The 25,702-nt window shown below is 31.0% G+C and overlaps 3 protein-coding genes across 6 annotated transcripts in view; 2 read left to right on the top strand and 1 right to left on the bottom strand.

Annotated features, from left to right (window-relative positions):
• The window catches only part of LOC126736347 (sodium-dependent transporter bedraggled), a 37,639-nt gene extending 35,024 nt beyond the window's left edge, over positions 1 to 2,615 (top strand). For 2 of the 3 annotated variants that reach the window (XM_050440662.1, XM_050440663.1), the window contains one exon: positions 1,805 to 2,615. In XM_050440662.1, coding sequence (XP_050296619.1) covers positions 1,805 to 2,398 — 594 coding nt within the window. In that variant the 3' untranslated portion in view covers positions 2,399 to 2,615. The remainder of the gene's footprint in view (positions 1 to 1,804) is intronic. The other variant, XR_007660655.1, reaches the window with a different exon arrangement.
• Positions 2,616 to 4,703: 2,088 nt separating this feature from the next.
• Positions 4,704 to 13,934, bottom strand: LOC126736535 (rab-like protein 6). The gene is made up of 11 exons (XM_050440928.1): positions 13,645 to 13,934; positions 9,842 to 10,024; positions 9,605 to 9,790; positions 9,453 to 9,552; positions 9,237 to 9,399; positions 8,998 to 9,187; positions 8,665 to 8,941; positions 8,451 to 8,610; positions 8,242 to 8,389; positions 7,966 to 8,183; positions 4,704 to 5,807 (listed from the first exon to the last, which is right to left on the bottom strand). Exons 1-11 carry the CDS (start codon positions 13,778 to 13,780, stop codon positions 5,622 to 5,624), a joined length of 1,947 nt encoding a protein of 648 aa, XP_050296885.1. The 5' UTR covers positions 13,781 to 13,934; the 3' UTR covers positions 4,704 to 5,621.
• A 220-nt stretch (positions 13,935 to 14,154) lies between these two features.
• LOC126736450 (protein ROP) lies at positions 14,155 to 25,343 on the top strand. 2 transcript variants are annotated; one of them, XM_050440797.1, is made up of 9 exons: positions 14,155 to 14,311; positions 18,377 to 18,538; positions 18,600 to 18,755; positions 19,177 to 19,280; positions 19,678 to 19,826; positions 19,879 to 20,094; positions 20,149 to 20,701; positions 20,762 to 20,949; positions 23,354 to 25,343. In XM_050440797.1, exons 1-9 carry the CDS (start codon positions 14,284 to 14,286, stop codon positions 23,571 to 23,573), a joined length of 1,776 nt encoding a protein of 591 aa, XP_050296754.1. In that variant the 5' UTR covers positions 14,155 to 14,283; the 3' UTR covers positions 23,574 to 25,343. The 2 variants fall into 2 exon arrangements, with proteins under 2 accessions (XP_050296754.1, XP_050296753.1); XM_050440796.1 differs by lacking the exon at positions 19,177 to 19,280 and adding an exon at positions 18,844 to 18,947 and having other exon boundaries at positions 23,354 to 25,342.
• The last annotated feature ends 359 nt before the right edge of the window (positions 25,344 to 25,702 follow it).

Genomic DNA, 25,702 nt, shown 5'->3' with positions numbered 1-25,702 from the left:
TTTAAAAGTTGTTAAAGCTTTCAAATATTGTAGTTTAAACATTAAGATTATTGAAAATAGAATCCCTACGTTGCGAAGTCATTGATTTGGAAACGGTGTCTTATTTATAAACTTCTTGCTAATTTACCATAAGGGATCGTATTTTATTTATATAAGAGCCTTATTATTTATTACCACTTGCCTCTTGGAGTTTGTTGTATTGCTGATTTAAAAATCGATGAAATTTCAAATCGAATTTTAGATTTGAAATCGAGAAAACACTTTTAATTCTATTGATTTGATAAATATTTTGTATGTCAACTCTAATTTTAGGTAACTCTAACCAACTATAACAAGGATATCTTATAGTAATTTTGTATTCAATTTTTTATCCATTAGACTTATTGATGGGGGATAAATCGCCACCAATACCCCTCATAGATCCACCCTTGCAAGTAATAGTAACAAAGATTTGTATTATTAACTTCACAGTAGTAAAGTACTTAAAACACCAATATCTAGTAATTAAAAAAAAGTAAGGGCAATAATTTTAACTTAAAATACATTGACAGTATCTTTATACTAAGAAAAATTTTAAATCTATATTATATATAGGTCTATTATATTGGATATACGTCACTATTAAATAAATAATTATGAATAATAATAATTTCATAAAGTTATTATTATTTTTTAAGAATAATAGATAATATTAAGTTTATGAAATTTTTTCTCATTTGCTTTCAATCATTCAAATTTATGCGCATTCTTAGACGACTTCAATCAACTCAAACCTGAAAATATCTTTCGTTCTTAGGTCCAATAAGAATTTGTGGCAAGCTTTTCTAAAAGATGTGAATTTCTAAAGTATTAGTTATTTCTTTTAATCCGCATCACATTTTGGTAATTTTTCGCCAGTAGTAAGTTAGAGAATGATAATAATTTGGTAGAATGAACTAGAAAACACTATACTAAGTTTTAACTTAGTGGGAAACTAGCTATTTTCGCAGTAAGTTAATAATGAATGTTAAAAACAAACCCTCGGTAGAATTATGCTTTTTCCTCTTTCCCTATTTTTAACTTATTTTTCCACTTTAGCAAAGAAAGCAATTTTAAAATTACGTAAAATAAAATAATCTACATTTACACCTGGATTCTTTGCTAAAATAACAAGTAGAATAGGGCATTTTAAAATAAATAGAATGATAAGAGTATTTTTTCTGTTATTAAATTATATAAGGATCATACCCTTCAATATATTCTAAAAAACATATAAAGTCAATAAACAACACACTATTGTCAATAAACATTACATGAAAAACATAAAAATATAATGAACACCAACATTTTTATTATAAACAATGGTTTTCATTTTGTTGGTTCCTAAACAGAAGTAGAACCAACAAAATGATTTTTTTTATGGTTCACTATATTCTGTACGTGTAATGTTTATCGACAATAGGTTTTTACTTTTTAACGCCCTCAGAATGGACTTATTTAGGCCTAAAACGAAATTTAACGCAACATTAAAACCTAAGTTTTATTTGACCCTACATCCAAGTAACTTAGCTTTAGCTTAGAGGCATACAGAATGTCGTTTATATACGTAGTAAATAAATGTGTAAATACAAGTAAATGTGTGTTTAAGAATTATTGGGCCCATAAATGCGTGACTATTCACTTTTTAATAATTGAGTATATGAGATAATATTTTCTAAATGTATTACTTATTTAATAGTGTCTTACTATCCAATAAAGTAGGTAACTAATTAAGAACTAGTGATAAAATCCATAATATAATTTATATAAAAATATGATTTTTTAGCGTATTCAGCTACTTTACCGTCCTCCAATCGGCGAGCACATGGAACCCACCCCCACGGCAACCACAGAACAAAATCCCGCTCCACCACCAGACCCTCCGCCAAAATACACTCCACCACCGAGCTACACCACCGCCACCGGAGCCGGACTAATAAAAATCCTACGGCAAAGCATTCGAAGAAGCACCCGCAGAATCGCCCATCTCCTCGGCGAAAGAAATTTACAATCAACTTCTCGGCAACGTCCTCCTCTTCAAAACGTAACGGAGCCTCCACCGCCCGATTACAGTTCCGTATCCATAGAAATGAACGCAGCTAGTTCAACCACTAGTACTCCCACAAGAGTATCTACTTTAGAACGTCTCAGGAGTTTACAATCTTCTCCAAACGCTTTGACAGCTGCAGATGTGGCTTCGATTTTAAGAAGTAGTTTTAGAAGGAGTCGTATACGATCGCCTGCCAGAAATCTTCCCGCAGGGAGTAATGATAGATTCCCTGATACCGCAGGAGTGTGTTCTAGCGCGGAGTTTTTAGTCGAAACTGCCGCGCCAATTGGCGAGACTTCTTTGGTGGTCGAGCAGGAGGGCAGGAGTTAGTCGTATGGGAGCAATATGAGATCTTGTCTGTGATATCGTATGTTTTTTCAGTCGGATTTAGTAGTGGTCTTTTATTATTTTTTTATATGAACCCTTCTTTTTAATTATGATAACTGTATGTTAAGTGATGCTTTTTAATATTGTATTTTCGTTTTTAACTGTCTGTTAACGTGTGTGCTGAAAAAATAATAAATTATTAAGAATATTATAGCTGTAATTGTTGTTTTACTTCTTTAACTATTAGAATCTATTTTCTTGAATATAAGTACAATTTTTTGTAATGATTTGCATGCTTCAACCCTGCCAAAGTTGTATATTCGCATTATTTATTGTAAAAAAATTAAAAAACCTCAAAATGTGTTATAACTTTGCATAATTGTTACGGTGCGGGGTGTCCAATTTGCATGCAAAAGGTCCCAGGTTCAAATCCTCACATCAATCCAGTTAGATTTTTAAATTGGTTTGGTTATAAAGAAAAGTTATTTCATACGAAAGGTGTCTTTTAATCTCTAGTTGCTTAGCATCTGCTCTCGTGACTAATTTGTGTATGGTTATCGGGAACTTTTTGTTGAGTGCCTCTACCGTCCTTTAAATCGAGTTACTTCACGTTTTATTGGGAACTGTTAAAAATTAACTTTTATTTAGATTAATTGTAACTTGCGCTGAATTACCCATTAAGTGTGAAATTTGAGTATTTATTGGAAAAAATGCACAAGTTCCAATAAAAAATTTAGAAACGGATTTTGACTTGCAGGATTGCACATACCTTCCAGACAATGTACACTGTGTCCCATTTTAGATGAGATTGCAGGGTATCTCTGTCATTTTTTTAAGGTATAGCTTTGAGGTTTTCGCGACTCTGTATCACTTTTTTGTAAAGCTGAAAGCCATAAACAGAAATATTCCAACTACTTTTTTTCTTGAAATACAGGTCGAAAACGAAAAGGGCGTACACTTTTGGAGATGTTATTATTTCTCAGGCCCTGTATAAGATAGAAAAAAAATAAAACTGCTTATAACAGATATAAGTGACTAAGTACCACTGACTTCTATGTAAAAATATCTATTATGAGCAGTTTTAATTTTTCTTCTGTCTTATACAGGACCTGAGAAATAATAATATCTTCAAAAGTAAACATTGTCGTTTTCGCCCTGTTTTTAAGGAAAAAAAGTAGTTGGAATATTTCTGTTTATGGCTTTAAAAGTTCTAGAAAAAAGTGATACAGGGTCGCGAAAACCACAAAGCTATATCTTAAAATATTAAAGAGATACACCGCAATTGCATCCAAAATGGGACACAGTGTATAACTACGTAAATATGCGTTATGACATTATTTATTACAGCTACGCAAATTACTTATTTAAAGATGGTTGCCAAGCAATGCCTATGGTATCGGGAACAATATTTTCATTTACATCCCAAGCCTAAGAAATATCTATAATAGTCCTTAATTTGTTAAGCAAATTTATGAATTGTATTAGAATCTTTATTATTCTGAGGTAAATGATTAAAAAAGCTGCAGATATGGGATTAATTAAAACATTTTTTTCCACAGCATTTAAATAGATATTGTCAAGTTGACGGGTTATTAAGCCTATGAATTTCATTAGCCAGAGCATCTCTGTTATTATATTTTTCCATATTTTTAGTTATTTTAAAAATCATTCCGCATTACATGATTGTTTTATTCTTTTGCTTAAATACCAGATATTTCTCGTCTTGTCTACATTTATCTGTAAGTTATTTTGCAAGAAGTCATTTATAATTAAAATCGTGATATCGATAAAGATTTAAATCGTGATTTATTATGTGACCTAGTTTAATAAGATCCTTTCCACTATATACAGGGTGTTCGAAAAATAGACGGAGATATTTCAATGGGCGATTCCTTGTAAAAAAATATGAGAAAAACATTTTATAAACATGGGCCTCACGCAGATCAATAAAAATACCAATGATTATATTATCCTAAACAAGTATATTGGTAATCAGATTCATTAGGCCCAAGAATATACTATACTAGGACAGTAGTCCTACTGTTTTTCTCAAAAAAATACTGATAGGGTTTAAACTTAATAAATTGGTCAATGAATTTAGTTATTTTAGTTTTAAAGCCGTTTTCCAGTATCTTCGAAAACATATGGTCTGTAATATTTTTCTAAGGCCTGTACTCCTTTTACCTGCCATTCAACATGTTTTGGCATTGGTATTTTTTTACGCACTTATGTGTAACGCAATTTGGTCTTTTCTTTAATGTTTCCTGCGGTAGTAAAAAAAAGTAAGTGAGTTATTAATGCACTTGACTAATTAGTTAAGCATGTCATATATTTCCAATATTTTTGGTAAAGATTATAAACATGTAACAAATAGTAATTTTTATCTATAATTAATCACAATATATAATAATTAACTAACAAATATAATAATTTAACAAATAAACAATCACTCGCCCGCGTACAGTTAATATTTCGACATCAATAAGCGCAATTTAGAATAATGGATGCTTTTGACTAATCAGCGCCAAAAAAGGCTTTTAGGCCTCATGATATATATATTTTTTATTTCGGTAATTAGAAAAATGAAAATTAGAAGAATAGAATTGGGAAATACAGGATGCCTCTCAAAGTTCTTTATAAACCAGCTATAGAGTGGCTTAAAACAAATTTAATAGTATGGCTACACGTGTTTTCTTTAATTTAGAGCACATCAAACTTCAAAAACATACTTTCACGCTTACTATCAAAAAATAAATTAAAAGTAAAGTTTAAAGTTAGTTTCAGTTTTATTTGTTTGTTGATATAATGCATTAATAGGTGGCTTGATTTGGTTATGAGCTCTAAATTGAGTGACTTAATTGCATTTTTTTTAAATTAAACTCTTTATTAATCAAGATAAAAAGTACCTCCTTGTCGGAATAAGATCAGTAAGTTGTAAGCAATAGAAGACAAGTGAAGTTTCTCACTCTATATCTGGTAAAATGTTGTAAGAACTTTTAGAGACACTTTAGTATATCTGTGAATGTATATAGAATATATTTAAAGTTCAGTAAGAAAACTTGGAAAAATCTTATTATCAAGAGATGTGTAAAATGCTTATTATCGACATTTGCTCTGATTAAAATTTGGCATACCTAAATTTCGTAATTTTAACAAGAAGATATATTAATAAAAAAGTAAAGTATAAAAATACATAATGAAATTCCTCATAACTAATTACCTTGAATTAAATGGCTTCGTATGCGGCATCAACAGGCGGACTGCTGGAGCCATTCAAAAACTCTTCGAGTTCGTCACGCGGCGACGACTCTGTTCGGGATTTGCGTTTTTTCTTTTTTTCACTTTTTTCTTTGTCCTCGTCTTTGGGTTTCGTTTTTGATTTTTTCTTTTTTTGTTTATCTTTCTTTTCACCCTGGAAATAAAGGAATGTTAGGATCGAAAACGACATGACCCATTCATTATTTCCTCAATACAAAGCATCTATACTTACAGTATCCATTTTAAGTGATGCCACTACGAGAGATACGATATCGGTTAAATTAGAAAAGACTTATTTTTGTGGTTTCATAGATGCTAAATTTTTATTTCTATTTTCTATATATAGAGGAATTTTTAATTTAAATTGTTTGCCAAATGCCAAACTAGAAAGATTAGTTTTTATTCTGATATATCATATCAAATTCCTGTTATTATGTCAATCTTAAAGAGCAATGAAAAGTAAACTATGCATATTTGTTTAGTGGATCTATTGTGAAATCCTTAATTTAAAATGCAATACCTCTATTCATCCTGATAGTTTACCTGCATTGTTACTTAATAAGTGCGTTAGTACTCTAGCTAAACCAGTGTTTAATTTATTTAATATCATTGAAGATGGGTGTTTTTCCTACTTTTTGGAAGAGGTCGTAAATGCTTGATTCTATATGATAAACCATATTTAATGCTGGCGATCTGAGTGATGTCACCAATTACCCAGGAGTCTGTATACAGCAAACTCTACCCAGACTCTTAGATATAATGGTAACAAAGGAACTAACTTAGCAATGTAAAGACCAAATTAGTGAACATCAACACGGTTTTCAAACGGGTCATTCTACTGTTACCAACCTCATTTCTTATCAGGACTGTCTCTTAAGTGCTTTTGAAGTTTACAGGTTGACAAGGGATTTTGCTTTTATGTTTGCGAAGTTGTTGAAGTCGAAAAGAATGTTGCATGGTTGGGTTTTGGCTTAAATATAATTTCCTAGCTAGGGAGTTACTTGCTTGAGAGTGCAAAACTGAAAGATTCCTGTGCCTTCTGGTGTTCCTCAATGATGGATGTCATTTGGGTCCGTCCTCTTTAACCTATTTACTAATGATATTTCTATATTCATAAAAGATTGTGGTTTCTTGTTATTTGCTAATGATCTTAAATTGTTTTTAGCTGTTCACTGACGCGATAACACACACAATAAATGACATTGACAAAATCCATTTGTCAATATCAGTTATTGCAGAAGGACTTCGAGTTTTTGTGAATGGTGTAATCTAAATCCTTTAGAATTAAATGTATTAAAGTGTAATTCGATTTCTTTTTCTAGATCACGCTATCCAATTTTGTTTAATTACAGCATAGGTTCTACTGTGTAACGGAGCTAAAAGATCTTGTCGTTATTTTAGATGGCAAATTATCATTTGTACCACATATTGAAAAATCCATACAAAGCGCATATAGAAGTTTAGGTTTTATATCAAGATTTAGTGGTGATTTTTCATGTTCTGTACCTAAAGCTTTGTTTTGTTCATTGGTACGATCTGGTTTGAAGTATGTTTGCCCTGTTTGGTCTCCCTGTTATAAATCTCATATTGATGCCATTGAAAGAGTACAAGAGAAATTTTTAACCAATTGTTCCTTTAAACCTAAAGTTCCTAAAATTAATGAACATACTGAGTATAAATCAATTTGTGTATGTTATCGATAGAAATGTTCAAGATAAGATGACTAAGGCTAATTTATGACTTATTTTTAAATTACTGAATAAACCTATTGATTGTAATTATTTATTGAGTAGACTTTACTTTCATGGAAATAGAGAGATATAAAAATACTTTCGACCAGCATATTCTAATTACTAGAATGCAGATTTCGTATGATTTGTATGGATTGGACCAACATGTTTTCAACTGTACATTCCAAAGTTCTTTTAAAAATATCAATTTATAATATTATATTTTGGTACTTAAGTGCTTTTATTTTTATTTTGTAGTTTTGCTACTTAAATTTAAGTTTTTTCTTTTGTAAATTGGTTAATATCGTTAATAAAGATAAATAAATATAGAAAAATAATTTTTCAATAAATAAGCAATTTTTTAAGGCATACCAACTATTTGTTTCTTAAATAATACTTATAAAGTATATGGGAATTCCATTCTATCACAGTCAAATGTAATTCCCAAAAACCTACTGTTTGATGAAAGCAACTCATATGTATTTTAAAATAAAACAGATCTATCATAAAAAACTAATAAAATGAAGAATAAAAAATATTTTATCCTTATTGAGGTATAACCTTAAACTTTTAAAAGCTCACCTTTTCTCTATGTTTCTTTTCCTTTCTAGCCGAGTTAGAAACGTGTGTTCCTTCACTCTCGCTCTCGTTACTATTATTGCCAGAACTTGGCGATTTTCTGGATGTTAACAGTTCCATGTGAACATTCGAAGACGTCACCGATACGCTGTCATCATAAATGGCACTGTTATTGGCACTATTGTCGTAGACTTGACTCACCATGGAGGTATCTTCTCCCCCTAAATTTATTATTCGTAAAAAGATTTTTATTTGTGTGAATAAAAAATTAAAACAAACCTTCTGGTGACCTTCGCCACTTGGTATCAGGAGCCACCCAGCCATCATATACGTCAGAGGTCAGCTCAGAAATTTCTGAGTTTATTGTGGAGTCAAACTCGTCGTTTGTATGTTTCATGTCGTAATCTTCCGGAATAGTCTTTTCAACCTTCAAAAGAAAACAATAATAACTTAAAATTTATTTTCTTGTGTCAATCCGTTTATCTTACATCCATTTCACTGCTTCCATCCGACTTTCCTGCCCTAACAGGCACATGACAGAAAGGATCAATTTTCTTAACTACCTTCATAGGTCTAGACACGGGAACATCATCTGGATCAAAATCTTCTTGCAGTTCTGACACCAAAGGATTTCCAGTATCTGTATCACTGTAAATTCAAACTTAACAGATATTATCTGGAAATTATACCATGAACACTTACGAATCTGATTCAATGTTCTCCACTGTCCTAGAAGGCCCTTGGGCATGATACTGTACGTCATCCAAAAATCCTCCTAAATGACCTCCGTCTGGACAAAATTCATCTACAGAAGTTATCGGGTTAATATCCAGTTTCCTCAAATCGGGCATACCATCTATAGTGTCTTTTTCCTGTGTCTTTACCAATATGCCTCCAGTGCTTATACTTTTAGGTACTTGAGGTGTTACAGCTGCTTTTGTAAAGGCTTGAGATATATTTCCATAGGGAATTGGTTTACCTTTGACGATTTAAATTAATAAATAGTTCAAATCAAAAGAATCAAAATCTTAATACCTGCCCCAATAACAATAGAGCAGCTCTGTGATCTTTTCATATCTCCAGCAGCTCCCGGAATTAAGGGCGGTTCTAACAGTGGTGGCGGAATGTTTGCATTTGAATCTGCGACTTCTCGTCGTTTTTTTACCAAATTATCCAGAAATTTGGCATAATTAGCTTCATCTGATTCGGCAAACATATCCAATTCCTAAAAGGTTCCATAAGACTATGTGATGGTGCATTTTGGAGGTCTTTACCTGACTAGTGGCTTTGGTTTCAGATTCATTTCTCTCTATTTGTTTTAGTAAGGATTCTTTTTGTAGCTGCAGAAAAGGTAAGTTAAAGAACTTGTGTAAGTACTTTAGACCAAATCCATTTCTCATTGAGGCTTCTGTATGCCTTATCTGGGCAGATCTAGTGCTAAAATTATTTCAGTTATATAAAAATATATAATATTTATTAGAAATATTTACCTAGCAATTGACTCAATATAATAAGTAATATGATCAGTTGTCACAGTCCTGTGATGTGACATATCACAATGGTTAGATATAATTATTACCGGAATATGACCTAAAATTAGTGAAAATGTCATTTTGTTAACAAAAAAACATGATGTTATTACCAGGTACTTTTGGTAGTTCTCTCTGGACATAATCAAATGTCCAACTTTTAGTCAAATCCAGCACCATAATAACACCATTGGTGCCCTTATAAACGTCAAGAAATTCCGCATCTAAAGCTGCTTCTTCAGGCATTTCTAGCTGAGAGTTTTCTAGTTTTAGTCCATCAAACCTTTTCTTTTTTTTGCCTAAATTAACAATATTTTTATTAAGGAAAGAATTATAAATTTCCAATCAACCTTTATCAACAACATCCCAAACTTCTACTTTTACCACATCATCTGTTGCCTTGTAGTTCCACTGTATGGAAGTAACCTGGATCTCATCTGTTGGAATATACTCTTCAATGAACTTTTTTCCTTGTAACCTATTAAATAGGCAGGTTTTGCCAACATTTCTGTCACCTTTGATGATGATTTTCACTAAAAATTCATAATTTATTCAGTTATAATTTGATTTACATAGAAAAAAGGTCAGTTGCAGGCAAATAATAATAAAAAATGGGGTGGCCAGTTGTTTAATATCAAGGTGCGACCTTTTATGTGCCCAACCCATTGGGAATAATAGAAGGGATATACAAAGCCCTGAGGTTAAAAATTAAAAAGGGAGTGTCATGTCATAATTATTAAATAAGACTAAGATATGACAGACTATAATTATAAAATGTTTTACTTCTGATTACAAAGTATGAGTCTTTCTGGCCAACCCTGTTAATAGTTGGCTCAAAGACTTAACTCAAACTCAAAAATGCTTTATTGTCAATATAAACATAGAAGTTGTAGACAAAGTATAAAATGATATAAAACTTTGAAAAATACTTAAATGCTAATCATTAAAAAATTCACCTAAACTATAGTACGCTTTTGCTGAAATATTTTCGTCCTTGTACGTAGGCTTTTTTCAGTCTTAAGTTGTCTTATTTCTAGTGGAAGTTTATTAAACAGCTTTCTACCTCCATATATGATAGAGCTACGGACGAGTTCAAAATGAGGAATGGGTTGCCTCAACAAATAATTTTGTCGCGTATTATAGTGGCTTCCTAAGTGGAGTTCCTATTTATATTTTCTAAAAACTAAGCAAACTGTTTCCAAAATAAAAATACAACACAGGGTTAAAATATTATGACTTTTAAAGCGGGCGACATGAGTCACGAGGCTTGGCCCCACATAGATATCTAATGGCCCTTTTCTGGAGTACAAACACTGAACTAAAAAGTGAATTTGAACATGAACCCCAAAAGCAAATTCCATATCGAAGGTGCGACTCGATAATTGCGAAGTATGCAGATCTGGCGATGGTGAAATTAAGATTGGTGGCAATAACCCTTATGGCGTAGCAGCCTGATGAGACTTTTCTACATACATTCACAATATGGTCTTCAAATTTAAGGAACTTGTCTATGGAAAGATCCAAAAACTTACTGAACGGTGGCATGGTGATGGTTTCATTATTTAAACATATATCATTTGTATTACATTTAAAATTAAGGATATTTGTTTTGGAAACATTAAATGTCAAAAAATTTGCATTTAACCAATCTTTTATTTTTAACAAATCTGCATGTATATTGGCCTCCATTTGAGAAACATCAGAGTTGTGCCAGAGGATGGTGGTATCATCGGCAAACAATGTAAATTTGCCAGTTACCTGCAGTTGTGGCAGATCATTCACATAAATGAGAAAAAGAAGTCATGTCTTAAGTCTCAAAATTCTGTTCAATCTCTTTTCGCCTATTATCTCCCATTTATGAAAGTAAAGATTAGTCCACTATTTCTCTTGTAGCCTTATAATAACTATTCAGTAAAAATTACAAACAATTGGGACCTCTACAATATTTGTTACATGTTAAGAGCATGTAGGATTAAAAGTCAAGTATTTAAAATGTGATGACACAGTGGAAGTCTTTTCAGGTGTTACTCAAACAGAAGTTGATAAAATATTAAATACTGAGCTAAAAAAGTATTATGATTGGCTATGTATAATCAGGCTTAAATATTTTAACCTAAATATGGTTATAAAGCAAAAAAACAAATATGTAAATCCTATAATAAAAATAAATGACTTGTGAGTGTTAAAAAATGTAAACCAATTAAATATCTTGGCATTACACAAAATTTAACATGGAATGTACATGACAACAGCATTATAGAAAAAACCAATGTTGTTTGCAATAAGAAGGTGCAATTATATGTTAAATAAAGACTTAAAATATCTTTTATATAACAGCTTAGATGAACTACATCTAAGGTTCCTGATCCCATGTTATCAAGGTACCTGTGAAAAAGACTTAAAATAAAAGATTAAACAACAAAGTGATAACTATATTTAATAAAAAGTACTTTACACCTAGTGAAAGCCTGTACACAGAATTCTCATTCTTAAAAATTCAACAACTTTAACACTATGAACACATAATATAACTAACTCTGCATATACAAAAAAAGGACTCTCAGGTTTACCAGCATATAAGAATATATAATTTTATACCAAATACTGTAGTATGTTTGAAAAGACAAATGAAGAAGTTAGTGTATGGTAACCTAAAGACTTTCTGGAAAAACAAGGATAGTTAAACAAAAAAAAAAACAAAGAATTAAAGCTTTTGTTATTATAATTTAAAAATTGCCATCTTTGTTATATTTAAATATGTCTAAGGCCACAGTGCCAGATTTTTGTAATTTGATTTTAAGTCATGAATAAATATTTATTAAAAAAAAACAATAAGCATTCAAATAATTTTCAAAGAACTGGCATACTTATCAGTATAGTATTAGGTATCAGGTATGATTCATTAGTAAAAAATTTATGGGTCTGTCTTGGTACACAAATCATTTTCTATGATATCAGTGAAATAAAATACTTGTGTGATCTTAGTATTAGATCTTAAGTTAACATTTTCTCTAGAATTTCTAGTATTGTCTCATATTGGACTAGAATGTGGATTTTTGATACATTTTACCACATTTTATACATCACAGCTTTTTCCCTCAAAATATTCAAAAGATACAAAGTTTGCAAAATAAAACAGTGATAATTATGTTAAATATGCATCCATTACATGCATATTAAAAACACTAAGCTGGAGAAATATCGAAAAAAGAAATTAAAAAGGCAGATCTTATTCTTATTGTATGTTTAAGGGGTTACACCACCTTTGGATATAAAAAAATCATTTTTTTTTTATTTGTTGCTTAAATGTTTGCTTATTCTCCAGACATTAAAAAAAGTACAGAATTATAAGTATATTGCAGAATTATAATAAGAGTACACAATGTAACATTCTGTATTGAAAGACTTGTGCACAATATAAATGAGTGTTTTTCTTGAAACTCACTTTTTTAAAAGATTTTTTGAGTATACTTACCATATTTTGTTTTATTATAATTTAGATAATATGGATAAATGTAGCATTTCCTCTTAAAGTCTAGAATTTGAAAGCAAATCAATATTTCAACAAATCCCTCTGACAGGTCATAGGTAATATGCTTTAAAATACTGTAAATTTTTTTCCACAGTGAGATAAGAATTTAAGGAAATACACCTGTATAAAATAGGTCGTAGTGTATTCATTTATTACACAGAAAAAAATCAATTTAGTATTTAATGTATTAACAATAAAATAACAAAATACAATTTTTTTTAGTGGTTTGTGTTTTCTTGGAAAAAAATCATTCAATAAAAAACTCAAGTTTATCCAGTTTTAGGGATGAGATGTTGAGAGAATTAGGAGTACTACAATGCAATGTAATTGCAAGGACTACAAGAAGTTACCTACAATGGCAGACTATAAGAATTGAATATGGATTTATATCTTTTTCTATGCGAACTTGTATTGAGCCAATAATAAACTTTAGTTGTTGGGATTTTGTCCAAGAGTTAGTTGCTTTAAATTTGATGATTTGAATCAAAATAATGAATTAAGCAAAACATTGGTTGTTCCTTGTTTCATAATGGGTTTGATCCTGTGTATTTATTACCAGTTGTACACCAAAATAATGATAATAAGCTTAGTTATTTCTATATAAAACCATTAGTAACTTACTATTATATTGAACCCCTTTTGCAAATTTTCTTTGCAAAGATGAGGACATGGCTTGAACATTGGGGCTTTTAAGGCCACTGGCCGAACCGGATCCTCCATCTCCCTTACTAGTAAGTCTCTTAATAGCGGAAAACATCTTAGTTATCCGTCGTCTTAAAAATACACTTTTTCACTTATTAACTGCCATATGCCAGAAAACTGGGAAATGGAAACATAATTTTCTTGAATAACAGAAAACTGTTTACATACAGTTGTCAAAAAACAGCTGATCGATACCTGTGTTTAGGGTAGATTTCGATGACTCGTATATCAACCGGAACGGAATAAAATATTTATTTTTAACATGAAATTATGGTTTTTAAGAAGCGAAAAAAATTTAATTTATATATTTTTATATTATTCTTTTCACAATCAACTAAATTAATGTTTAACGTCTAAACAATGCTTTTTTACGTGTAAGCACAAAATTTGATTGTCAAAGTGTGGCCTGTCACTTGCCATAATGTCAAATTGCTGTCAGTGAAAAGTAGTTCAAATTGGGGTAGAAAAATAAATATCCAAAAGAAACAAAATATTATTGAATTAATTCTAATAAAGGGCTAATTATATATAAACTAAGTTTTTCTTCGATAAACGAATATGGCGCTAAAAGGCCAAGTCGGTCAAAGTAAGTAAATTGGTTTAGTAGGTGTTTCACTACCATTTTTTTTTTCAATCGATAAATCAATTTCTGAATGCCGTTTTTAACTTTTAATTTTAAAACGTTGGGAAATCGACAATTTTTAGCAAAACATGCACGATAGTATAGAAGACCCCCTAAGTAACATATCCGTTAAATTCCAATTAAATGACTAATTCTTATTTGATTCATTTTACCATCCCACTGATTCATTCATTAACTCAGCAACATGACGTCATGAACGTCAATATATTTCCAGATCCGGAATTCCCATAAAATATGTCTTCATCATCACATAATTTAAGATTAAAATAATTAACAAAAAAATACTTAAAAATGCCTTTAATCAGTGTGATAGTGTTAGCATCAATTATGATATAATGTCAACTTATTAACACAGAGTAGGGCAAAGGTCTAGTTTAGCAACTTTCCTGAAAATCACACTTAAATGATGAGAAAAGGCTTAAAATGTGTTTAATTCTAACTTAACCCAATCCAACTATAAAAGTATCAGAAAACAAATTTTCCAGAATTTATATAACTGAAAAAGAAATGTGCTTATTATTGTAAAATGAAATTTTGGACTTAGGACCTAGATCCTATTTTCCAAGAATTTAATTCCCTATTTTCCCATAATTTTAAGTGAAGTTTTCAGAAAACCCTGGGTTGGCTTTATAGTTCCAGATACATGATGTAAAATTTGTTTTTTTGTTTTTTTTTTACCCATAACTTAAGATGTGATTTTATTGGTGTAATACCTGTCGAGCCTGAGATAATTCCAAACAATTGTAACTACTTATTTCATATTTTCATTATTGCAAACACCTATAGTATGTTAAATAGTTTTATCTACAATTAATTCTATGTAGAATAGCTCATAATTTCTTGAAATGCAATGCCATTTAGGGCAAAAGTTTATACCTATAACTTAAATGATTTAAAAATTCCCTCATAAAAAGGCAATTGGTGTGCTCAAAATTAATTTTTTGTTATTATTAAGAGAAAAACTATTTTGAATAATTACTAATTAGAGACATTACTACTCAATTAAACCTGTGTAATCTTGAACATATTAACTTTTTGGGGGTTACTATTAACTATAAAATACACAAATTGAATATGCACCAAGTGTCTACTAAATTTGTTATTTAATTTATGCTATCTATTGAGTTAAGGTGTTGTAAACCTGTGTTCAAATTTGTAGGAATTGTTATTAGTTAATCAATTAAGTTTCATTTTGCTAAGTAAAGTTAAAACAGAGAACTAGACCATAAAGTTTTTATCTAAAGGCATATGCATTTATAATCACAATTTCTTACTAAGTTTTTCTTATAAGAATATTTACTTTTCAACATTATTAGATTCTTTTGAGATCAGGGGAGAACAACTCTTCCAATTCCAAAAAAAAAATAGCTTTATTGTTACGTAACATCATCTGTTGTTAACAAAGCATTATATAAAACCTTAAAGATAGTTGACAACATAATCTTTTACAAAAATATAAAAAATTTAACAATTCTTACATACATAGAATATAGAAAGCACCCAAAGAAAAGGTAGTAAGAAGTCACATTACGCTGCGCAAAACTCTTCACTGTCAAAAAATTGTATTTAAAAGCTCGTTTAGAGAATAACATGCTTTAGCAAGCAAAAGTTTCTTTATATTTTTCCTAAAACATTTTTCACAATTTATTAGCCTTATATAAAGGGGTAGGTGGTTAAAAAGCCTTCTGCCCCCGTACACAAAAGAGGACTTAATCTGCTCACTTTTTGGGATAGGCAGAGGTAAAGAGAAGGTTGTTCAGAGATTGTAACCTGAGGAGGGGGGGCTAAGCTGATGGCAATATTTTTTGTGTATAAGACAAACAGTCTCTAAAATAAAAAGGCATGGCAATGTCAGAACAGAGTGTTTTAAAAATAATGGCCTACAGGGGCTATGAAAGGGAGCTGCACACATGTACTGTATGGCTCTTTTTTGCAAAATAAATAGAGAGCTGAACAAATACTGAGAGCACACACCCCAAAACACAATACCATATCTTAGATGAGACTCAATAAGAGCATGGTAGGCAATTTTAGCCACATCAAGTCCCAGAGAATGTGTTATTACTCTAATAGCATAACAGTTGGATGTTAACTTCCCTATTAAAGAGGAGATATGATTTTCAAATTTTAATTGCTTATCAATCGTCAGGCCCAAAAATTTGCATGTTTCAGAAGGACTTATTGTTTCATTTTGCAAAGTGACAGTTCCAAGGTTACATTTAAAAGTTAAAATATTAGTTTTAGAAATATTAAAAGTTAATCTATTAGATTCACACCATGACTTTACAAGAATTAAATCTTCATCAACAATATTCTTTAACTTCTTGGTGTCAGTGTCATGCCAAAGTAATGTTGTATCATCCACAAAGATAGTAAATTTGCCCCTAATTGGAATTTGAGAGATATCATTGACATATAGCAGGAACAATATTGGTCCAAGAACAGAACCATGGGGTACATCCGCATTCATATCCAGACGGGATGACATATCATTGTCAAAGAATACCCTTTGTGTTCTTCCAGATAGGTAAGAACGAAACCAGTCAAGAGCAACTCCTCTGAATCCATAGGTTTCTAGCTTCTGTGACTTACACAGTCAAACGCCTTAGATAAGTCACAGAACACCGCCGCCGCACTCTCCCAAGCGTTCAACCCCATGTACAGACTCAAAAAAATTGAAAATAGCATCAGATGTACCCAGTTTTGTCCGGAATCCAAATTGCTGATGGTTAAGAACATTATGCCGTTTCAGAAATTCCATCATCCTAGTTTTTACCAATCTCTCTACAAGCTTGCCAAGGGTGGGAAGCAGGGCTACAGGTCTGATATTTGATGGGTCATCATAGTTTCCACCCTTAAATAATGGTATAATCAAGGCATCCTTGAGTAGATGTGGAAAGGACCTACTTGAAAGTGAAACATTTATCACCTCAGCCAAAGAATCAAGGGTTGGTAGCGGTAGCGCTATTAGGACCTTTAGTGACAGCCCATCCCATCCAGAGGAGATCTTATTTTTCATTGAGGATAGAGCTTCCATTATTTCACTAGAATCTGTTGGTCTAAAGAAAAATGTTTCAGGCACCTTAATGTTGTGTAAGTATGAGCGCGGATCTCTAATAGACTAAGGCAATAATATTGATAGACCCAAAGCAACACCCTGGAAAAAATGATTGAGTGTTTCGGCCGACACCGTGCTATTAGAAACAGAAGGGTTCCCACGTTCGCCTCGTAAGTCATTAACAATTTTCCAAGACTCTAGACTTATTTCTTGATTGGTTTATTTTACTTGAGTAGTATAAGTTTTTTGCCAAATTCACTGTATCGCGGTAAATTTTGCGATATCTATTAAAGTAGGATATGAATCTGGAGTTGTCTAGCGCAAACTTTCTTATGGAGTGCAAACACCGAAGATTTTTACCAGAAATTAAGAGACCCCTGCTATACCAGGGTCTTCTCCTTTTTTCCCTAATTGTCATCATGGGGAAAGTTGACTCAAAAACATCCACTAAAGTTGAATGGAAACTCTCAAAAGGATCACCGTTGTCAAGTATGGTACCATTCCAGTCTATTGAATTACAACATTCTTTAAATTTACAGAAATTTTTTCTAGTGAACAACGTTCCGCACTTTTTTTTCTTGAGGTACAGTTTTTTTCACTTAGAGGAAAGGAACATGATCAGACAACACGGCATTTATAATTCTACATGCAACCTGCGTTTCACAGAGCGTAGAGCAAACATAATCTAAAAGTGATGCTGAATTAGCAGTGATGCGAGTAGGTTGATCTACATGCAAACTTAAATTAAAAGATTTCAGCACTCTATATAGCGACAAATGATTGTTAGAGTTATTGCAGTCTTAAAAATTTACATTAATGCCAATAAATAGATTTCAGTCCTTACTCTCCATATTTCTATAGTTGATATCACTTATATACCATTATATCACCCTAATTTCCTTACTAAAAATCGATCCTCTTTAATGAAAATCTTACCATTTTAAATTTAGAAATTATGAATGAGGTCATCAAATACAAGCCTCCCTCAAAAAAGAATGGGCCAGCCGGTGCAAAAAATTTGGAATGGAGGGTGTTGGTGGTCGACAAATTGGCCATGAGAATGATTTCTGCCTGCTGTAAAATGCATGATATTTCTGCTGAGGGCATAACTTGTAAGTAAATAAATAAATAAATATTTATGTTATTGTAACTAAATATGATTTTTAATATCAGTGGTTGAGGACATTTTTAAAACCAGAGAGCCTCTTCCCACAATGGAGGCAGTTTACTTAATCACTCCATCAAAAGAGTCAGTGGAGGCTCTTATGAGAGATTTTGATGGGATTAAGCATATTATGTATAAAGCTGCACATGTCTTTTTCACAGAAGGTATGTATATGAGTCATTACACTGAGGTTTTTTAAGGTCAAATAAGTTTTTTTATTTTATTTTAAGTTTCTTTTGTCCTTATTTGTAGCATGCCCAGACAACTTATTTAACGACTTATGCCAACATTCAGTAGCCAAATACATAAAAACCTTAAAAGAAATCAACATAGCTTTTATTCCCAATGAAGCTCAGGTAGTTATTTCATTTATATGCTACTAACCAATGATTGCTTGGCCTTCTTTAACAAAAATATTTGTCTTCTGTTATATAGTTGGTGTTGGGTCCTTTCTTTGTTGCCTTAGATAATTCAAGAATGATTCTGACTTCATTTTAACCATCCAATAAATTTTATTTTTATCAAGTTTTTATTGTTTAATATTTCTAAAATGCTAAATTTATATGTTTATGTACTTAAATATAGTATGCCCAGAGGAATTATTCAATGAACTGTGCAAATCTTGTGCAGCCAAGAAAATAAAAACCCTTAAGGAGATCAACATTGCCTTTCTGCCATATGAATCTCAGGTGTGTCTGTAGTCTTTGTGTAGTAGTATTTTTCATGTACATAGCATACAACAAATAAACAGTTTCTACTTATACAATTCTTATTGGAATTCCCCTTTTTTTATTTCACTTTGATTTTTGGTGTTTTTTTGCATTTTCGTGGAGATATAGTAAAATATCTAGTAGCACTTAATTGCCGATAGGTCCTTATTTGGAAAACTAGTGGAAGTGTAATTTTAATTTTTAAACAGCTAGTACACTGTCCTTTTATAGAACACAATGTTGCTTTGATGTAATTGTATATGTTGCACACAATCGCTTTGCATTATTCTTTATATTATATAGTGCATGCTATACTAATACCTAGAGGAACTTCTTTTGAATTAATAGAAAGTATGAAGTCATTGTCAAATTATAGGTATTTTCACTGGATTGCGCAGAGACATTTCAATGCTACTACAATCCTGCCTACTCTACAAAATATACTGCTAATCTAGAGCGCATGGCCGAACAAATTGCTACTTTATGTGCTACACTCGGAGAATATCCTTCTGTTCGATATAGAAGGTATTTAACTTTAAATTATTATAATTACATTTCTAAAGATTTTGTTTTGTAGTGACTGGGATAAAAATGTGGAATTAGCACAGTTAATCCAGCAAAAACTCGATGCCTATAAAGCTGATGAGCCAACAATGGGAGAAGGTCCAGAAAAAGCTCGATCGCAACTTTTAATCCTTGATCGTGGCTTCGACTGTGTGTCTCCTTTATTACATGAGCTTACTTTTCAAGCCATGGCGTACGATTTGTTAAATATTCAGAACGATGTTTATGAGTAAGGTTTTAAAAAGATCTCTTGGTTCTAAATATGATTATTTCGGGTTTTTAGGTATGAAGCTTCTGCTGGTGTTAAAAAAGAAGTTCTCCTGGATGAAAATGACGACATGTGGGTCGAGCTACGCCATCAGCATATCGCGGTGGTCTCCCAAAGCGTCACTAAGAATTTAAAAAAATTCACAGATTCAAAAAGGATGACAGCTAGCGATAAGCAATCCATGAAAGATCTTTCAACCATGATCAAGAAAATGCCCCAATATCAAAAAGAACTTTCGAAGTATGCAACGCACTTGCAGCTTGCAGAAGACTGTATGAAACAGTATCAGGGGTACGTTGATAAACTTTGCAAAGTTGAACAAGACTTGGCAATGGGCTCTGATGCAGAAGGTGAAAAAATCAAAGACCACATGCGAAATATTGTGCCCATTTTGCTCGATGCGAAAATAACCGATCAGTATGATAAAATGCGTATTATTGCCTTATATGCGATGACAAAGAACGGCATTACTGAGGAGAACTTGCAAAAACTTGCCACCCACGCGCAAATTTCCCAAAAACAAACTATTGCCAATCTGGGATTCTTGGGGGTTAACGTAATTAATGATGTAAGTTTTTGTTGGAAAAGTAAATCAAATTAATAAGTATTTACGTTTATTATTTTTCAGGGTAACCGAAAGAAAACGTACACGGTACCACGTAAAGAAAGAATTAATGAGCAGACGTATCAAATGTCGCGTTGGACCCCAGTAGTTAAAGATATAATGGAGGATTGCATCGAGGATAAACTTGATCAAAAACATTTTCCTTATTTGGCGGGTCGTGCTCAGAGTACTGGATATCATCCACCTGCTAGGTAAGTCGATCAATGACTTTCTCTTTGTTGTATTTCAAGTTTAGCTATTACAAAATATTTGGTTTTTTAATTATTATAAAATGTTTAATAAAATATTATTTAAAATATAAAAGCTTTAGTTCAAATTAAAAAGTGCCTTGTTGATAAAGCATAAATGTACGCCCCATTAAGTGAAACTTTATAAGGTATGTTTACAAATTTTCATAACAAAAAAAGAGATAATGAATATAAAAAGAAAAAGATGAGCAAAAATTGCACTAAACCTAAATTTTAAAATTGCAGTACCAAAAACAAATAAATAAAATTCGCGTAAACTGAATAAAAGTTAAAACAAAATCAAAGGACTATTTTAATACAACAAAAAAGTGTGTCTGAAAGGATTAAGCAAATTTTGCGATCCTTTAACTTTTGTGAACCTTTCAAATAACTTAAGTGATTTTTTAACCAATGTGGTGCTGGAAATTTAAAGAGCAAGGGCGATCAGGATTAAAAAAAATAAATATGGAAGTTACCCAATTAAGCAGGCATATTACAGCTAACAATTGAACCACAAAATGTTGCCTAGATGAATTCCTCTGATTTACATTATATTTACATAAACAATCAACTGCTTTTTTCTCTATAGCAATTATCATGGTAAAAAGAGCCTGATTGGAAACGACTTAGCATTAACATATTAATTTACAAAATGTAGCTGATATAATTACTAGATAATTCCTAAAATTAAATACAAACCTGGATGTTTAACATGTTAAAAGCTTTACCTTGGCTTCTTTCTGTTAAACTAATTGATAATATAAAAAAGCTTTAGTTATGGACGCTATACCTGTGCTAATATTAGAATGAAGCAAAACTAGAAAAAATATGAAAAGCTGAATAAAAAAATTAGATAAATGTACCCACCCAAAGTTATTAAGAGAATTGCCATTAAAATATTACAATGATTTCAAGAACTACTTACATATGAACTGTAAAATTTTTGATGAATTATTAAATATTGAGATCCTATTTAATTAGTCACAATACACGTATGAGAAGCTTTTTTAACTTAACAAAAACCTTCTTAACTTCTTTCTTAAAGACTGAATCTTCATGGATTTTTAACGACCTGTTTCCATAATTCCAACAATTTCCAACGTCTTTTATCATTAGTATATTGATTCTGTAATCCTTGTTTTTAACCATCCAAAATGGCAGATGCTTCCTACCTATTTCAATAAATTGTGTATTAATATATCTAGTTTACATTGAATCTCTTAACACCCATATTTTTTTAATAATTCTATTGATTAAATAAACACACAAATTAAGTTATTCATTTTTTAACCATGTTTTTATTTACATAATCTGTTTAAAATAAAATATACAATTCAATAGTATCAAAGTTATAAGCGATGAGCGGAGAATTCATCAACAAAAAGTACAAAATTTTCTAAAACACCATTTTTTTCCAAACTTTTTTTTATCAAAAAGGCACTCTAAACTTCAATTTTACCTAAGGTTTAAGTACTTAGATTTTCTTTCGCAATTGGGTTTTTTATTAAAGTCAAGTTAAATTCAAAATATGCTTTATTATCTGAAGGAATATAATTCTTTTAGACAACGCTAAACAAAACACAAGACATACACATAGCAAAGAAAAACCTGCAGATATCATAAAAATTACAAAGCTACTCACCTACTTATATTAACCAAATTCAATCTGAGAGCATCCAGGAGATACTCATCTAATTTATAATACTTTTCATTAGTTAATATACCTTTTACCTTTGACTTTTACTATAAGAAATGAACAACAATTTATTGGTCATTGTTTATAACTGATCAGCAATTTATATTTTACAACTGATACAATTCGATACAAACAATGAATAAGAAAATTGTAAAAAATAGGTCAATTTTTGGACCATTTAAAAAAAAACTTATCAGTTCGCATGCATTAGTTTTCCTGGAGGTAATAAGGGAGGAGAAAATATAGTAATTATTTGATGGGAAAATGTATAAGAACACATAGTTATGGGCAAGTGGAAAGAAAAATAAGAGAAAACGATGAACAAATGACCTAGGTAAAATTTATATAAAAAATAACCAGACGAGTATGTAAAGAACAAAATAAATATCTTCTCTGTCTGTCTTAAAACGACAAATCAACAAAACAACAGAAAACAGAATTGGACTCAAATTAATTTGAATACTCCAAGAAGACGTAGTAAATAATTGAGTTTCCTTAAAAAAAAAAACATTTGCAGAGTGTCCTGGCAGAATTAAAATAAAAAGCATCTTAAAAGATAAGAGTCATTAATCAAATCTACCTAATTAAATTCAGACATAACAAAAGTTCTTTTTTAATTAACTTTTTTCAATACTTCCAAAGAATTTATATAATATAAGTGATTCTTTTCAGCGCACGTTACGGCCATTGGCACAAAGACCGAAGCCAACCGACTGTAAAAAACGTGCCGCGTCTAATAGTCTTCATCGTCGGCGGCGTGTGTTTCTCCGAAATCCGTTGCGCTTACGAAGTTACCAACGCCGTAAAGAACTGGGAAGTGATTATCGGATCGTCGCACGTTCTCACTCCACGGGCTTTCCTCGAACAACTTACGGCCTTAACCTCTAACTAGAACGCGCTTAAGAAGGTCACCTTTGAAGAGGTCGACTGAGGATATTCCAGCTTTCTTGTTATTGTGATTTTACGATGAGAGTTTTATCTAGTTAGGTTTAAAATGGGTACATAAGTTGTAATCTGAAGAATTTCAAATCGAAAGGCAAAAATGGTGGGGTTATATTAATTTTACTATTAATAGCGATCAGATTATTATTAATTCCAATTTTTATTTTATACTTAATTGCGATAAATTAATTCGTATTATGAGGTATTTTGTATTATTGGAATCGCTCTCGGCTGTACCTAGTGCAATATTAGCCGTATGACTTGCAGAAAGAAATGTATTACCAAAGGATATAAGAAATAATGAGGGAAATTAATTTCAAGTTCCTAGAACGGTCACAAATTGAAAGTAGTCACCCATTTTTTCTTTAAGAGACTTACTTTTTACAAGAAACTACAAGTTTGGTCAGTCTCGACAGCAAAGTTCAGACATGCACACTACGGATTTTTTTTTTATATGCTAAAATAAAGCGATAATGGAAGGTTAGATCTGTTTGTATTCAAATCTCTGGATTGAGTAATCAAAATTAAATGAGCTAGGTCTTGTTTAAATGAGCGTTTCAATAATGTTAAATGCAACAGTATGGCTAATAGACCAAAGTAATAATTAAGCAATACGTTGATGTCTTTGTCCAAACTGAAGATAATCACAAAAATAGAAATAAATAAGCCATAACTACCTCGTTGTTAAAGTACTGTATCGGTAGGGCTCTTGATTATGAGAATTCTAAAGTATGAAAAAGAAATTAGTAATTAACAGTAATCGAGAAACGACATATTTTTACGTATTTATTATTATTTTTGTCAATATCTTCTTTTTAAATACAGATATCAAGATGCAATTTGCTTGCAAATGCTTAGTTTTCGACAGCATCTCGTAGCATCAAATGCATATTATTATTGTTTATAAGGTATATAGTAAGAAACGCTCTTTTACATGAGACCTAGTTTAGGTCGGAGTTAGTAACAGTTTAATAAAAACAGATCTCATTTCCCTCCACCCCGTCATTTCATTTTAGTAGACTTCAATAAAAAAATATCAAAAATTTTCTGAATATTATGCCATTACTTTATAACCTCTTTCTTAGATAAAATGTGTAAAAAATCACATTTTCATTCAATTGTGGTAGAACTTATAAATATTGCCCGTATATAGTAGAGAGCCATTCTAAGTAGGGCATAAAGCATCATTGAAATTGTTTTTTCTAAATGTCTCAATATCCTGAGAAGTAATAATCTATCTTGAATCAAATTAGCTTTATTACACCGTTTGACTTGCCTGTATAAGGTTATTGTATTATGGGTCTCATCTACTGTGATTAATGCAAAATGCTTGAGAATTTAAGCTAAAAGTAGCATAAATTATAACAAATTAAATCAGGTTCTATAAATTATTTAAAAAATTCTAGTCAAACATTTTATTAAAAACTATGTGTATCCATTTTAAACCCTTTTATATTGAATAATATCCATTTGAAATAGATTTATCAGTCGTTCAAATACATCTTTCATATGTATTTATTATATAGAAATAACTTGTTTTAAAAATCTACATAATAGAGCAGTTATTGTGAGTTACATTGATTTAAAGTTATTGTTGGTTTTGTCTCGTTAAAAATATTTTAAATAGGTAAGCTTTTTAACCAATAATTAAGATAAAAGTCAATTTAATAAATGTTTATTGGTTCATTCTTCCGCATATTTGGCATTTATTCACTTAAAAAGTATTAGATTTTAAGCAGTAATTTTGTTTGTTTCATATTGTTATGTAAATAGATCGTTTCTACTGTTAATTTGGTTTAGTTCCTCTTAACTTGTAGCTAGACATAATAAAGGTAAAACATAATGTAATAAAGAAATAATTTTGTGTTCTAGCTAGGAACTTAGGCAAGTTATCAATGTTTATCTAAACCCCAAAGTAAAATATATATTTTGATTACTTTTAGGGAATCTAGTATTTTATTTTGTATTTTTTCTTTATTATTTACACATAACGAATAATTAGGACGTCTAAATCTTTAAATTCATATAGTATTGCATATAGCTTCATATTAAAGTATATTATTTAATCTGATTATTCAA

Source organism: Anthonomus grandis, chromosome 5, assembly GCF_022605725.1.
Source record: "Anthonomus grandis grandis chromosome 5, icAntGran1.3, whole genome shotgun sequence".
Lineage (NCBI taxonomy): Eukaryota > Metazoa > Arthropoda > Insecta > Coleoptera > Curculionidae > Anthonomus > Anthonomus grandis.
Note: the sequence above shows the minus strand (reverse complement) of the source record. Positions and strands in the feature narration are given on the sequence as shown.

Bases quoted from the DNA above. Each gene is read 5' to 3' on its own strand.
- LOC126736535 (XM_050440928.1), bottom strand. From the start codon at position 13,780: ATGTTTTCCGCTATTAAGAGACTTACTAGTAAGGGAGATGGAGGATCC. The intron at 10,025-13,644 runs GTAAGTTACTAA...ATGAATTTTTAG, and splicing joins AAAAGGGGTTCAATATAATA to TGAAAATCATCATCAAAGGT. The intron at 9,791-9,841 runs GTTGATTGGAAA...TTGTTAATTTAG, and splicing joins TTGGGATGTTGTTGATAAAG to GCAAAAAAAAGAAAAGGTTT.
- LOC126736450 (XM_050440797.1), top strand. From the start codon at position 14,284: ATGGCGCTAAAAGGCCAAGTCGGTCAAA. The intron at 19,281-19,677 runs GTGTGTCTGTAG...GTCAAATTATAG, and splicing joins TTCTGCCATATGAATCTCAG to GTATTTTCACTGGATTGCGC. The intron at 20,702-20,761 runs GTAAGTTTTTGT...ATTATTTTTCAG, and splicing joins GGGTTAACGTAATTAATGAT to GGTAACCGAAAGAAAACGTA.